This window comes from Catharus ustulatus, chromosome Z (assembly GCF_009819885.2).
Source record: "Catharus ustulatus isolate bCatUst1 chromosome Z, bCatUst1.pri.v2, whole genome shotgun sequence".
Classification (NCBI taxonomy): Eukaryota; Metazoa; Chordata; class Aves; order Passeriformes; family Turdidae; genus Catharus; species Catharus ustulatus.
The window spans coordinates 20,131,359-20,147,137 of NC_046262.2; the positions used below are offsets into that span (position 1 = coordinate 20,131,359).

Below are 15,779 nucleotides of genomic sequence, written 5' to 3' on the forward strand. Positions count from 1 at the left end.
TTTCGCAACTTTGTCCATTATATAAGGTGTCCATTATATAAGGCGCACTTCTGGGTTCGGGCCAAAATTTTAGCCAAAAGGGTGCGCCTTAGAGTCGTGAAATTACTGTACTTCAGCTTCCTTGTTGTTGTCAAACCCCTTAGGGCTTGTACTGTTGAGTACTGTGCATGAATATACTGAGGTGAAGTCCATCGTCAGAGAACACAGGTTTCAATTACCATCAATCTATGTTTTGGATATATATAGAAAAACAGTCATGAGGTAGTCCAGCACCTCACTTCACGTCTGACAGAATTTACTGTTTTTAAAATACCGAGCATTAGCTTCTTTCATATTTGTCTGTGATAAAACTGCATCTAACATTTTGAGTCCAAGCGTATACACTGTATTCTGTTCATTGCTTTTATGAGGAGCTTGTCCCATTGCACTCACTCTGGCTTGGGTAAAACTTTGGTGAAAAAATACAGCATCTTTCAAGCAGTATCTATGAAAAATGGATGCCTTCTGAATTGAAGCCATGTAGCAATCTGAAAGAGTGAAATAAGTATATTACAATTCTAGCAATTCAAACTTCAGCTTGAGGCATTTTTAAGATGTGCAAAGAAAATAGCGTGAAAGCAGCCGTCACTGATAAACTGCAAAGAAAGAATTTTTACAAATCTGACACTAGTAGTTATTAACAATGCCATTTTAGAGATACAGGTTTATTTTCAATGCAGTTACTTAGATTGCATCCTACCAGGTTCACTGTGTTTCTTCAGAGAGCATTACCTGTCTTAGTTCTCTGAATGAGAAACAGCTAGGAACTTTTCCTTGAATTACGAGGGCATTTGTGATGCCACTGAAAGTAAGAGCGGAATATAGCAGTTAATCATTCATATGTAAAATTGTGCTATAGACTATGGCCTAATCCTCAAGGCAGAGAAAGGCTGTGTAAGACTGGGGAAATTTGAATAACCAGTTTACACTATGGCCATTTTTAAAGGAGACACAAAAGGGTCTAGTACACAAACACCTGAAATAGGGATACTTAGCTAGTTGCTCCTCAATATTATAAGCAGCATTTAAAATATATAAGTAGGCCTTAAGTGTTTGCTCATGTTCAGGACTGGAAGCAAGGCGTATCTGCTACTGAGAGAGAAACCCTGCTATTCCTGTGCAACCCAATACTAATCTGCTGTGCAGGTACAGATGCAGATAGAATTTAAAGAAGCTTAAAAGGAAGGCATAAAGAGAAAAAAAAGGAATACCGAATGAAATCATCTATATCCATTGAGCGGGCTCGTTTTTCAGAGTAACCTGTATCTTTTAGAACTGTCTGTATTTTCTCTGCAATTTTGAAGTTTTCAGGGATTTCCTGTCAATGAAAAATGAGACAGAAATTATTTTCTACTCATAACATTTAAATAATCTAATTCTTTCCTGCTCTTAGAACAGTTCTTGTTTCAAGTGATAAAAAGTAAGTAATACTTTTTCTATTATGTATTACTGTATTATTCTATTGTAGCTGAATTTTTGTATCTCAGTTCATTCATTATATATAATCACAACAGTATTGAAAAGCAGATATGAAATGTTTTATTGAATTAGTAAAAGACATCGAGAACACACATGTATGGACAATATTGGAATAATATACTTAATTTTAAGCTTTCTCACTAAGATTTAATAACCCTTTTAGATTTTTCTTTAAGAAAAGAGGCGAATTCCTCCACCTTCAAACTCTTTTGGTAAACCTTTAATACGTTAAACTTTTCAGTGTTAATTTTTTACTCTTATAAGTCAGTATGTAGGTCACAGTACAAAGAAATAGAATGTAATAGATTAAGAAGAAACTTACTGTATTATGTAGGGAACAATGAATTCGGTAATTATGATCCAGCAACTGCTCTACAGCACTTGATCTGAAACAAATACATGTCTAACATGAAAACTGAGTTCTAACTAATGTTCACTTGATTAGTTGTTAATGTCTACTACAAAAAACTGTAATGATTACATAGAACTGTTCTTTTTAAACAGCTGTCTAGTTTTCTTCTAAAAGAAAAAGCTTGCAACACCAGTATAAATCTTCCTATATGGTTTATCACTATGTAACACTGCTATGCATTTGCACAAAACAAATGGTTAACTGGATAGGCTTTCAAATTTCAAAAAAATTTCCTCTGATAGAAGTTACTTACTTAAATGCTGCAGAGAGTGTCTTGTTTTTCCTAACAAAGGCTATCCTTACCAGACCATCCCACTCCTGAAATTAATAATTTTAGAATTTTAGAAAGTAACATACAGCTACTACAAATAAAAACGTCACTACTGACAACTTCAGAATAATACTGAACACATAGGAAAATCCTTCATGGAAATGTCTTTCTAAACAACACAAAAGCAGCTGTGTCTTGGACAAAGCAATACAAATGAAGGACAAAATACTTCAGCCCCAAACCCCTTTGAACTGTACTTTTTCATGCCTAGGTGCTATTACGTGCAGAGAAGGCAGATACTTAAAGAAAATCTGGCTAACCTTGGACAAGGCTGAAATGGTCTTGAAGTGTTCTAAAAATTAAGTATACTTTTCTGTAACGTTTGTCTTCTGAGATTACACACACTCATCTGAAGATATTCCTTTGATCAAAACCTGCAAAATCATCAGCCAGCAACATCTCTGGGAGATGTGAACCATTATGAAAGGGATATTACTACTAGCAGTTCTCTAACTGACCTTGATCTTACGAGAAATACTGTACACAGCTGCACCCAGTTGATGGTGGCATTGTCTGTTATTGTCCTAACACAAACCTGATCAACAGAGAGATAAGCATTTTGGAAACTCCAATGAATAAATGGTAGTTTGTACTGGAATCAGCACATGGAATTGAGTAGTAAGTGGAAAGAAAAATGAAATTAAGTACTATCACTAGCATGTTATGTTGAGTTATACACTGCTCACCTGGAAGTTGATAGGTGGTGGTGGGTTTTTTGGCTCTATTCTGACAACACTGGATTCAACTTTGGGAGGAGGCCTGAAGTTGTTCTTTCCAACCTATTAGTTAAAAGCAGTCAAGCAGCTGTGTGAATAAGCAGCAAAAATTCCTCACATTCCTTGCAACACTCTTCTTCTGTGTTTGATAGCTGAGTTAACTGAATGCAGAATGACATACCTTCATCAGATGGTCCACTCGAGCCAATAACTGAGTATTAATAGACAGTCTGCAGTACAGTTTACTTCCTGGTTTTGCAACCAAACGAAGTGCAAATTCCCTTTGGAACATAAGGATTGCACACCTGAGAGTAACAGAAATGAGAAAATCAATTCTAAGTAATCAATTTTTATGTCAGAAGCCAACTAACATACTTGGAAAACACACAATTTGCCCCAGCATTTAGAAGAATAAATGTTTATAATAAACAACTCTGCCTTGATTAGTGTGTTGAAGAAAGCCCAAAACTCATCACAGAACATGGTGAAGCCATCTAAGTTACAGATTTGATTATTTATACTGCTAAATGGATCAGGATCAAAGAGACAGTCTAGTCTCAGAGTTGCCTGACTGTAATAAATAATTTTGAATAACTCTATGCTGAGTCCTTAAAATCCAAGCGTTCCAAAAATTGACCAGTAACATTACCAACGTTTGTCTGAGAGAAATCAAGAGCTGCTGATATACTGATGATTGACATACACACAGGGCAGTTACATTTTAAAATCAGACAACAAGGAAGTGATCTGTCATTGATTCTACCCTTTCCAGCCTAACTTAGGTAGGAAGGTATTTGAAATGCTATGATGCCCTGGAATAATACTTAGTTGTAATTCTAAGGAGGTGTAACTCCTGTTTTTATTCTGCTGGGCACTCACTGTTGCCAAGTTTAAATTTTCTCCTCATACATCAATATAAACTTAATTTCTAGGCACTGTCAGGTTATGTATTTATGTATATAAAAAAAAAAAATTTAGTGCAGATCTGATCCATCAAACTGCTATTTTAGGAACTAAAAAAATATTGGATTTGAAAATATTTTTAAAACTATTTTCCTTCCTCCCAGGTAATACAGAGCTCTGTTCTTCCACATACCTGAAAAAAGGCCTATGAAGCAATAACTTGAAAACGAAAGGTGAAGAAATCTGAGAAAAAAATTAATAATGTTAGTATAATTTCTGGGAAATTAACATTTTAAAAGAATTTTTAAAATGTTGTTGTATGCTATGTTGTTTGGTCCATACCTGGTAAGGCAAGTTAGCCACACACGCATCAAAGAATGGTAAGTCTGTTTTCAAGATATCTCCAACCTTGATTTCAAGTTTGTTTGCTAGACACCTGGGGGAGAAGGTGGTTATCCTCAGATAAACAGGTTGCCAAAACTTGCATCAAAGTAGTTCCACTGCTTTCAGTGCTCCCTGTTTCCATAATTGACACTTACGTGCCCTGGACTCTCTTCTGAAGCTCACCAACAAGTCTAGGGTCAATTTCACATGCAATAACCTGAAAAAAATAGTGTATATTTGCAACTCCATGCATCGCCTAACTGGAATTTAATCATAAAACCCCCAACCCTGTATCTGTTGCTATGAGTTTAAAAATTCCTTTAAAAATCCCTGTGAGGCTATGCACCTTCCTCCCTCTCCAAACACAGGCAAGCTTTACCACATAAATGGATAACGGCAATGTAGTTTGATAAAACCACACAAAATTTACATGATCAGCTAAAAACCCATTAGGACTATTCAAATGTTAAGAAAAATATCAGTGGAGTAACTTTACTTATGTGCATCACGCCTATGAACACCCCTCCTGTTTGCCATTGTCTAAACCACAGCGTCCTCAGAGCTTGGGAAGGGAGTGAATGTGAGAGAATTTGCACTTACTTTTTTGACTTTCTCCAGCATCTTTACTGTCAGGTTTCCAGTTCCTGGGCCCACCTCCAGAACGACATCGGTGCGGCGCAGGGCAGCCTAAGGACAAACAGCATTTCGAGTGTTTAACTAGCAGCGATTTCCTGCAATCGTTTAACTTTAGAATGAAAGTGAGCGCGTATTTACACAGTAAAAGGTTGGAACTGGGTATCAAGGGCCCCTGAGAGTCGTTTAGAAAGGAATGAGTGGGAAACGGGGAGAACATGAACGTCCAGGCGCTGGTTTATGCGGCATCGCTGGCTACGCGTAAAGAACCAGCGAGCTGCCACGCTACGAGAAAAACAAACGCCAAGGCCACCAGCACCAGCCCTGGCCGCGGCCCAGCAGCAGCTCTCCCGCAGCCCGGCTGCCCCGGCCCGCCGCCGCTCCCACCTTGTCGATGATGCTGTTCACCACGAGGGGGTTCTTCAGGATGTGCTGCCCGGCCCCGGTGTTGAAGAGGATGCCTAGGGCAGAGATCGGCGTGTTACCGCGGGCAGCCGCGATCCGCCGGCACCCCGCCCGCACCCCTGGGATGCGAGCGCCTGCCCGCCCTCGGTTCCCGGGATCCTGCCCGCCCGGCCGGCCGGGCCCAGTCCACACTCACCGCCGGCGCGGCCCTCCCGGCGCTCCGGCCGCTTCCCGGCCCGCGCCTTGGGCATAGCGGCGCCTCCGCTCGGATCCCTCTGGGCCTGCTCGGCCTGGACCCGGCCCCGCTCGGCTCGCCCCGGCCGCGCTCGGCTCGCCCCGGCCCGGCTCGGCTCGCCCCGGCACCGCTCGGCTCGCCCCGGCCCGGCTCGGCTCGCCCCGGCCGCGCTCGGCTCGCCCTGGCACCGCTCGGCTCGCCCCGGCCCGGCTCGGCTCGCCCCGGCACCGCTCGGCTCGCCCCGACCCGGCTCGGCTCGCCCCGGCCGCGCTCGGCTCGCCCCGGCCCGGCTCGGCTCGCCCCGGCCGCGCTCGGCTCGCCCCGGCCCGGCTCGGCTCGCCCCGGCACCGCTCGGCTCGCCCCGGCCCCGCGCCCCACGTGCCGCGCGGCACTGCAGCCGGAGAGTGGCCCCGCGTGCGGCCGGCGGGCGGGGCAGCGCCCCCTGGCGGGCCGGCGGACCGCGGCGGCGGCAGCGCGGAGGGCGCGTACCCCGGCCCGCGCGCGCGCTCGATCCTCCCGGGGGCAGCGGGTCTGTCCCGCCCGCAGCCAGCCGCGCGGGACGCCCCACCCTTCGGGGCCTGGGAGCGGCCGTGAGTGCCGAGTGACAGTGGTCAGCAGAAACGGCAGGAGTCAGCGGGTCCACAAAAGCTTTCCAAAGTTAATTATTAAATGACATACGGCGCAAGAATGGGTGTCTTTAGTACCCTCAGTCCGTAAGCACGTGACAGTGGGTTTTGGATAACGGGGCAGCGTGGAAAGGATAAGAGAAAATGAGAGATGAATGAAAGAGGGGGACAGAGAGGTAGAAAGGGTTTGAGAGAGGGAAAAAGAGAAAAAAAGGGTTTTGCAGGGCTACCCTCATCGATTTCTGCCTTAAGGCAACGCGGTGCTTTAGACTCTGGCAGCGCACAAAGCGCCTGTCAGCTCATTGCCTGGAGTCGCAGTGCCCGTGCAGTCATTCCCAACCGCTGGCATGCCAAGAAAGCATACTTTATTTTTTATATACTTCCTGTATTTTCTGCTTTACCTCCTCATATGCATTTTTAACATTATGTTCTGACATAAGCACCACGCATGTCCACCGTGCTGCCCTGCTCAGCGCAGGGGCAGCCGCCCAGAACGCTCCCGGTACATTACCAGCGAAGCGCGCCACAATTCCCTGCATCCGGCGGCGGGAAAACGCGCCAACCGCCCTGCGCGCGCGCAACTCTGCATGACGTCAGCGGGCAGGGCGAACCGGGGCCCCGCCCCCTCCGCCTCAGTCCCCGCCCCCGCCCCGTCCCTCTTTTGCCGGCGGAGCGCGCGGGCCGCGCTCTGGTGGCGCGGGGCAGTGACGTCAGAGCCGCGCCGGGGAGGCGGTGGTGCCGCCGCGGCATTCGCTGGTCCCGGTTCGTGGGGGGCCGGGAGGGGATGGGGGAGGCGGGGGAAGGCACCCGCGGCTTCCAGTGAGGGAGCGCTCGAGGACACGGAGCCCCAGGGCTGTGTCGCTGCGGGCAGCGCTGCTCCTACTCACTCGCTTTGGCTGCTTCTCCGCCGGCTGTGCCCCCGTTTGCGCTGCCCGAGCCGGCGCGGCTCCGGCGTGGAGTGCCCGCCGCGGCGCCGGCTCCGGGGCACCGCCCCCGAGCTTGAAGCAGCGAGGCCTTCCTTGCTTATTACCCTGGCAGCGGCAAAGGGCCTGCTCGGAGCTTGAAGAAAATAACTGTTACCTAATTTCAGGGGACAGTTTCCCACTTTCTCCTTGAAACTGTTTTTAGTCAGGATAGAATTAATGGAAGGCATGGGAGGAAGATGAGGCGTTAACCTGACGGAACTTGTTTTTTGCGGAAAGGGCCTTGATTCTAGGTGGTTGTTTTCTTCCTGCAGGCTGAAGAAAGTTTTTCTGCTGAGCAGAGTCTTCCCTTAATCAGAGACAGGCTCAGTGCAGCAGCGGTGAGTTATTTCTCCAGTTTGTTACCGTAGAAGAGAGCAACGTATGTAAAATACAAGAACAAGGCCCTAAGTGCAATAGTGATGCTGCTTCCCACTTATGCTTCCTTGTGCCTTGCTTCTCGCGTCTCGTTCATTAAGTCTTGTCTGTAACATATTTGACACGGCTTTTAAATTAGCCCACAGAGCACATCAGCAAAATGCTGCTGAATTCAAATCGTATTCCTAGTATATAAGATATACCTCAGTTTTTGGTAATGGCATGTTCCTTATGGAGTTTGGTTTCTTCCAACTTCATAGCAATACCAAATTTGTCACTGCTCTCTGTTTTTATTCTCTCATTCTTTCATTGTGCGGTTCTCATCAAGGGCATTTACTATCATGTGTATATAAATGATAAAATAAAGTTTTTTGTCACCCATACTTTATGTATAACATTTTGAAACTGTATCGTCAGAAGTGGGATTTACCTGTAGTTAAAATGGAAAGGTTTAAATCTGTTCTAGAGCATGAGGGCTGAAACTTGCCTTTCCAGCTCAGCTATTTGGCGCTAGTTCGTTCTTAAGGGTCTGTCAGGTCTTTTTGAAAATCCATTAAATTAGGAAGAAGTCAAAGGAATGAGATTGACCTTGTGGTATTGGTCATTCTAGAAATTAACCGTAAAACATTAAAAGTATTCTTATATTGTTTCTTTATCCACTTGGCTTTTCCTATGTTATTAGTACTGAACCCTGTGAAAGAATAATTTTTGAGTTAACCCTAGGAAATGTCTCACTCATTTCTTTAAACCCTGTTTTTTTGTTGGGAATTTTTGGTCACTTTGATGGTTTCTGTTTCATGTGAAAGGTCATTCTTCTCCTCAGAATTTTTAGCATGATCTGATTGACTTTCCTGAACATTGTTGTCAGCCTTGCTTGTTGTTGTCCTTTATTACTGTGGTCCTCACTTGTTCTTATTTCTTATATCCTTTGTGTCTTCTGCATGCTGCTTTCAGACCTAGGTTTTAGTTTCAATGTTAAATTTTTGTAAAAATGAAATTTTGAAAATTCTATTCCTGTATTTTTGTCACTAGCAGTATGGGGAAAAAACACCTCTGACTCTTTCCTGCTTAGACATTTTTATTTGTCTTCTTTACTGTGGCTTTATTTGGGCAAACTATAGACAGCTTGGTTCAATTGCATAAAGAAAAATTAATATGTAGGTTTTGAAAAATCTTAGTAATGCTTAATGTTAGTAATTGTGTTGGTTTAGGTGATTTCTGTAGTTATTAGTGAGTTTAAGTAGTACCTTCAATAACCAGAATAGTTTCAGTTCTTTTGGGGGCACTCCTCAGACTACTAGAATGTGGCATGATTGATTCAGATACTACAATGCTAGAAAAGAGATTCATGGAAAGCTCTCCAGCTTTATAGAAGGCTGGAGAGACATCAGTGTAGCTACCAACTTTTCCTGAAGGTGACAGCATCCTTGTGAATGTATCATATCTGTATGACTGAATGCCAGCATTTATGTTACTTATTTCTGGAGTTCGTGTGGCTTTTCATCATGGAAACTTTGTTTTTCCTGTTTTCTTTGGAACAGATGTGCTGTGAAAGACAGTCCCAATTTTCTACTTGAACCTTCTGAGCTTCTGAGGGAGTAGCTTTGTAGTCGTTCATTAGCTGTATAATCTGCTGATAAGAAGTGGCAAGTCCTCTTTGTAAGCACTCTTCAGGGGGTTAGTTTTAAGTGTCTGCAAAGTCTGCTTAGGTTTCACTGTCTTAAACAAGTCCTCAAACTTTCCTCATGGACAATTTGCTTTAGACCACAGACTCTCCTAGTAGTTCTGACCTCTCTCCAGTTTATTCCTTCTTGAACTGATGAAAGAAGAGTGACAACATCCACAGACCCACCTGTGGTCTTGAAGTAGCCTGGAGTGTATTTGCACTATGATCAGTGAGAACACACTGTGTTTTGTGTAATATGTTTATGGCTTTGTCATCCTCTGATTTCGTAAAATCTTAACTGAATTTGTTCTTGCATCTTCTTACAGTGGGAAAGAATTAATGGAATTCTTAACAAAAGAGAACAAAAATACACAGAATTAATTGTCTGGATAATAGTGAGTTGTTACATGGCATTTTCTTGGAAAAAAGTGAAGTAGGGAGGTGTTTAGTAGTGAAATCCTTACTTTTGTACCCCTTCAGACGTTTAGCAGTAACCGATTTCTTTTCATAACTGATGTGATTTTAAAATTAGGATGTATTTTAGTGTGATAGGAAACGTTCCTAGATACCTTTGTGTCTGTATCAGGAGCATTGACTCTTCAGGAAAATTATTGAACTGGCATAGCTAGTATAAAACTAGAACATTTAAGAGACTTGGAATAGTCTTGAAAGGTAAAATGTGTTTGCAGATACCCTCTTAGGGAATTAAAGAATATAGTATAAAACAGGAATGAGGCTTGGATATTTGCCACTTTAAGGAGATGGAGTTTGAACATGGGAATAGAGATGTAGGATATTGGATCATAATGATGAGGAACTGTTACTGCTATTTGTGGTGTCTGAAGACACTTGCTCTTTGTGCTAAGGGCTGGCATTTGATGTATTGTTTTACTCTAGGTGTAACTGCATTTATTTTTTTCCCTGACAGCTCAGAACTTGAGATTATGCTATTGTCAAGTTCAGTATTGTTGTATCCACTGGGATCTTGGAGAGCAGCTTTTTCTTGTGGGGTGTGGATAGTCTCTTTTTGCTTTTGCAGGACAGACTTCTGGCATGGCAATAGGAGTAATGCATGGATTTTCAGCTGACAACATTGGACAGTTTCTAGTGAAAGCGACTTCTTTTTCTTCTTCTGAAATATTTGTGTACAGTTTGCTTGTTATACTAATGGGTGTGGACCACAAAAAAGCAGCAAACGTTCCTGATACTACTCAGTGTTTATTGTGAAGATGCAGACTGAGTAAAAAGGGAAATGACACCCTTACTCAGTAATCAAACCTGGAAATTCTGGCTGTTGTGACACAAATGCAGACCTTGCCTTCCCTTTAAGAATGTGTTGCTTATAATGATGACAGACTGCGCCGAAATTTCTATACATGCCTCATGTCTGTGAAACTACCCAAAAGACAATAGCTATTTAATGTTCACTCCTGAGTTTCATCTCTAGGACAGTCTTGTAGAAGTAGCTCAGTAGTGAATAAAGCTGTAGAAGTCCCATGAACTATGGAGAAAGTCCTTGTCCCTGAGATTTAACTAATCTATGGGGTAACCTATATCCCTTTTACCTTTCCCATGCAACAGTGTAGTCAGATATGTAAGAGGTGGAGATTGTCTCTATCCCATGATAGTAGAATTGATATTCATAGCCTTTGCAGTTCTGTGGGGTAAGGAGCATCTGTATATCCTCTGTGTAAATTGAGGTCGGAAGAGCCCTGGTTCATCAATTTAAAAAGAAAAAAGAGGGCAGTATCACAGAAAACTAAGGTTGGAGAGATCTGGGTTGAAACTCCTGAAGTACAGCTGTGCCTGTCATCAGGAATATCTTCCACATGTGCATCTGTAAAAGGCAGTAATTCAAACTGTATTTTGAGCATATCCCACTAAGATAGGAGCTGATGCCCTCCCTGAGTCAATTGTCTTTACAGGGGGCATGCAAAGAATAAGTTCCCTATAGAAATCCTGTTGATGGGAAGGGAAGGTAAGGACTTTGTCAGAGTTGAAATGATGTGCTAGGACCTGAGCCTGTAATGGCTTGACATTGTTGAAAGTCAGGTATTCCTCCTTGCTCCTGTAGTGTCCTCAGGTGTCTGTGGAACAGTGTGCTTAGGTGGCTCAACTTTTTGGCTTTTTTGGGTTTTTTTGTTGTGTGTACCCCCAGTATCTCACTGCTGCCTTTTGGCAGGCAGTCACAGCTCAGTCACAATTTGTAAGTTTGCTCCAAGTTTGCACCACATTTTGACTAGAGCATGTATCAAGTTTTATCTTCTTTTTGCCAGGGTCGGGATTAAATGAGGGAGATGGTATTTCTTGTTTGAACTCGGATGTTTATTTGTTCTTATCTATATTACAGTCTTACAAACTGGGAGTTCTGCATCACTTCAAGCTAATAAACAAAAGTGGAGCTATATCTCTTTCTACAAGGTCTTTTAAGGCTAAACTATCTAATTAAGAAATGACACCTAAATTATTTTTACTTTTAACCCAATAACCAACCACCCATGGCCCACAATGCAGACTTCTTTATCCAATCATACAGTATCACCCAAACCGATAAAGAAGGTGAAGAAGAACTAGCTTCTGCCTTAAAACCTCCATCTTGCTTAATATATATCCTGTATTCTAAAATCTTAAACTTTAAGTTTTCCACCATGTGATATTACACAGTTCTATTCAAACTACACACCCATAATCCCAGGTCTGTCATTCAACTCAAGCCTTCTACACAACCTCAGGGCCTCAGGTCAAATGCAGTGTTTTCCTGGGGGCCGGTGCTGGTCAGCGCAAAAAGTCTAAAATTCTTAGTGACCAGGGCTCCAGCAAGTGTGAAGTAAAAGCTGTTTGCTGTTCTGTCTGTGTTTTTATGCCTAGCACATTTACTTGTCTAGCAATGTGGTGTGAAAATGATTGTAAAACTTGACCGAGACCCTCTCCTTCTATCTTTGGGTATTTAAGGGGTTTAGGGAAAAGCAGAAGGTTATGCTGTTTATTTTGGTGACTGTAGCTTTTTGTTTTAGCTTAACTTACTTGTAGCTAGCTTAAAATGCAAATTTGAGTTTTGTGCAGTAAGGATTGATTCAAAATAGTTTGTTAAAATTTTCTTATTTATTTTTATTTTCATTCTGTTTTTTAAATAATTGAAATTAGTACAAGTAAGACTAGTGACTTACTAGAAGAAAACAGAAACTGTTCAGAGGAAGTTTTAAAAAGTAGTAGCAATAGACAGCGATTTTTTGCATCTCTAAAATTTGTATTTGTTACACATTTATTAGATATTTTTCCAGTTAATTTTTTGTCATCCAAATCATACAGAATATACCAGTTCCTAAAATATTTTACAGTATTTATAAATCCTATCTAAAAGTTGAGTTTTCAGGGAGATTCTTATTTTCTAATTCAGTTTTGCTATTTAGCCTTGCGATGGTCTCCTCCAAAATTTTGTGAGGAACTGTTCTTTACAGGGGATGAAAAACCAACTGTACAATTTAATTGAAGACTGAATCTTGAGAGCTGCTAAATTCTCTGCCTCTTAATAGAAAAGTCTTTGAACCAGAGTTTTCTGGAAGACAGGCCAGCATTATGTAGAAATCTCCTGACCTGGGTGTCTACTTTGGTTTTGACAGAGAAAGAACACTGGGTTGAATAAATTTTTGTTTGACCCACTAAGCTTAGTTAGATTTTTTTTTTTGCTTGAGCAGTAGCTCAAGCAGTAGCTGCCCCAGTTTTTACATGGAAATACAAACCTTTCAAGAACAAAAACATTATTTAAAAAAACCCGAGTCTTTCACTTTGATTTTTGTTGTCATTCTTTCTTGTTGTCTTTAGAACTGCCAGCTAATTGTTTTGAAATAAGAAACTGGAAAAAAAATGGTTTTTGTGCTTGCATTTTGCTAACTTAAATAAGTATGTTTTCTAATGAGAACTGTCTATGTGAAGTATATAAATTTCCAGTAGAAGCAAAAGCCTGCAGGTTTTTCCTTCCTCTTTTTAAACATGTTATTCTAGAGGTGCTACCATTGTTGCTGATGGGTTCAGCCTTGGCCAGTGGCAGGTGTGTCTTGGAGCCATGTGGCACTGCCTCTGTAGACATGGGGAAAGATTCTTGCACCTTTTCACGGAAGACACCCCTGTTGTAACCCCCCTCTGGCTGCCTTGTGCACAGCTGGATAAATCAGAAAGATTCGAAGATTCTTCACTGTACTTGGAAGTATAAAGCAGACATGCAGTCGCATGTTTGATTATTGCTGCAAAGAGAGGTGATTTCGTGTTTCATTGGTTTGAAAGTACACTTTCTGTAACTTTAGAACCTTCAAATTTGAGTCAGCTTTTGCTGAGGATGATTGGAAATTTGAAGAACTTCTTTCTAGGGGTGATTTTTTTTCTTTTTCAGTAGTGCAATGCTATTACTGGTATAAAAATTCTTCATTACTGTGGCTAGTTTTGTTGTGAAGGTGATTTTTTTAAAAACAATCAAAATAGCAAAACTATTTCAGAATAAATTTCATTTCTCCCACTTTTTTACCATTACTGTAACAATTTTAATCTTGATTTTTTTTCCCTGAAGGTGTAAAAATAAACCTTTTTCCCTGTTAATCAAAAGCAAATCAAAGTCATTAGAGTTGGAAAAGACCTCCAAGATTGAGTCCAGCCTTTGACTGATTGCTGCCTTTTCAGCTGCACCGTGCCACATCCAGTCATTTCTTGTCCACCTCCAGGGATGACAACTCCATGACTTCTCTGGGCAGCCCTTTCCAATGGTTAACAATCCTTTCTATGAGGAAATTCTTGCTGATGCCCACCTGAACCTCCTTCTCTCTCCTTTATGAAGAGGAGCTGTTCTTTGTTGTTTTTTTAGAAAACCTAAGTATATGAATATTTAACTGTGTATGCGTTATTAGAAGTTTAACATATGCTTTAAACAGTCTTTTTTATAAGCAGAAAACAGACTTCATAGTTTCTTTAATATATGCGTCTTTTTCTTATTGTAACGTTGTTTCTGTGGTCATTATACATGTAGTCTGTCATCTGGAGAGCAATGTTTTGTTTTCCCTTCATAAGATACAAGGGTGCATGAGGATGTGTATACATTGGAAATTTGGCAATATGCATTCATAGTTCAGCTGGTTAGCATTTGTATGCTAAATAAGAAGGAAATCAAATATGTTGGGGAAAATTGTTTTATAGAGGACTAATTGTGAGACTTCTTTTTTAATTACAGTAATTTCATGAATACGAGCCACACGGACTATAAGCCACATCTTCAGGTGTTGGCAAACATTTCGTTCTTTGTCCATAAATAAGCCGCACTTGATTATAAGCCACTCTGTCGTTTGCAGCGAGGACCCGCGTGCAACAAAGCTGCCAATTAGTAACAGAATCGCGGCATGGCGGGGTTTACTGGCTCGGCTCGGGCTGTGAGGGCTCGGCCCGCTCGGGGCTGCTGACGGGGCCAGGGGGCCCAGCTTGGTGGGGCCGCTTGGCGGGGCCGCTTGGAGCTGGCCGCCGCCTCTGGGCTCGCTCACCCCAGCCTGGTGCTGCCCTGCGGAGGCAGGCAGGGACGGAGCCCCCCCGCTCCCGCGGTGGCAAAGGCAGGAGGGGAAGGAGCCCCCCCGCTCCCGCCACAGTGGCAGCAGGCAGGGGCAGAGCCTGCCTGCTCCTGCCGCAGCATGCAGGAGCAGGAGCCCCCCACCTCTCCCCAGCCTGAAGGAGGGAGCTCCCCTGCCTCCCTCCCCTGCCCCGCGCTGCCCGCACTGAGAGGGCCCCACCCGCCACGCAACACAGTAACTAATTTGTAACAATCGCGAAATTCTGGGTTTTACTGGCAGGTGCTCGGCTCGGCACCCTGGCTGGCACTTCTGGGGTCGTAAATGTCAGAAAATTATTCACATATTGGCCGCTCCTGAGTGTAAGCCGCATTTCCGGTGTGGGAGCAAAATTTTAGTCAAAATGGTGCGGCTTGTATTCGTGAAATTACTGTAATATGAATTGTTTTGATGAATTTGAATTATGGAATTTGAGTGAGTAATTTTCTCTCTTGAAGGAAAATTAAAATGCAAAAATTTTAATAATCTCCATCTTTACCTCTTTCAGACAACCACATGGTTTACTCTGCTTACAGCTGAGTAATCATCTCTAGTTGCAGTTTTGCCTTAGCTGCTGTGCTTCACAAGAGAGGTAACTGTTTTAAAATCAAAATATTCCCTGAAGTTCCTCACATCTAGCAAATGTGCTTGTAATGATAGATTTAATGCTTGTTTCTTCTGCTGAGAGATTTCTGAAAGCAAGTGGTTTAATCCCTGTACCTCAACTGCCTGTGAGTGGGTGTAACGCTATCTGTACACTGTGTAGTCTTATGGAAAATGAGCGTGGGGTGTTTGGATAATATGAAGGGAAAATACCTGTCTGTATTTGCTATCTTTTTCTCCTTAAGTGTTTTTTCTCGTTTTAATATGTTTTCAGATTTTCATGGATCTCAACAGTGCTAGCACTGTTGTTTTGCAAGTCTTGACACAAGCTACGAGCCAAGATACTTCAGTGTTGAAGCCAGCTGAGGAACAACTGAAGCAGTGGGAGACACAGCCAGGTTTTTATTCAGTCTTGTTGGTAAGATACA

At 42.6% G+C, this 15,779-nt stretch overlaps 2 protein-coding genes across 5 annotated transcripts in view; one reads left to right on the top strand and one right to left on the bottom strand.

The window, feature by feature from the left end:
* Window positions 1–208: 208 nt before the first annotated feature.
* DIMT1 (DIM1 rRNA methyltransferase and ribosome maturation factor) lies at window positions 209–6,729 on the bottom strand. Of its 3 annotated transcripts, none has more exons than XM_033086304.2 (13): window positions 6,675–6,729; window positions 5,285–5,358; window positions 4,865–4,951; window positions 4,420–4,481; window positions 4,223–4,316; window positions 4,074–4,123; window positions 3,159–3,282; window positions 2,948–3,040; window positions 2,184–2,248; window positions 1,841–1,904; window positions 1,251–1,357; window positions 772–841; window positions 209–527 (listed from the first exon to the last, which is right to left on the bottom strand). In XM_033086304.2, exons 1-13 carry the CDS (start codon window positions 6,700–6,702, stop codon window positions 474–476), a joined length of 972 nt encoding a protein of 323 aa, XP_032942195.1. In that variant the 5' UTR covers window positions 6,703–6,729; the 3' UTR covers window positions 209–473. The 3 variants fall into 3 exon arrangements, with proteins under 3 accessions (XP_032942195.1, XP_032942194.1, XP_032942196.1); XM_033086303.1 differs by lacking the exon at window positions 6,675–6,729 and adding an exon at window positions 5,499–5,601; XM_033086305.1 differs by lacking the exons at window positions 772–841; window positions 6,675–6,729 and adding an exon at window positions 5,499–5,601.
* Window positions 6,730–6,838: 109 nt separating this feature from the next.
* IPO11 (importin 11) overlaps window positions 6,839–15,779 on the top strand; it is a 96,948-nt gene continuing 88,007 nt past the window's right edge. For both annotated transcript variants that reach the window (XR_004420747.2, XM_033085610.1), the window contains exons 1-4: window positions 6,839–6,925; window positions 7,401–7,466; window positions 15,257–15,340; window positions 15,626–15,769. Coding sequence is in view for 1 of the 2 variants with exons in the window: in XM_033085610.1 (XP_032941501.1) it covers window positions 15,632–15,769 (138 nt within the window). In the remaining variant the exon portion in view is untranslated. The remainder of the gene's footprint in view (window positions 6,926–7,400; window positions 7,467–15,256; window positions 15,341–15,625; window positions 15,770–15,779) is intronic.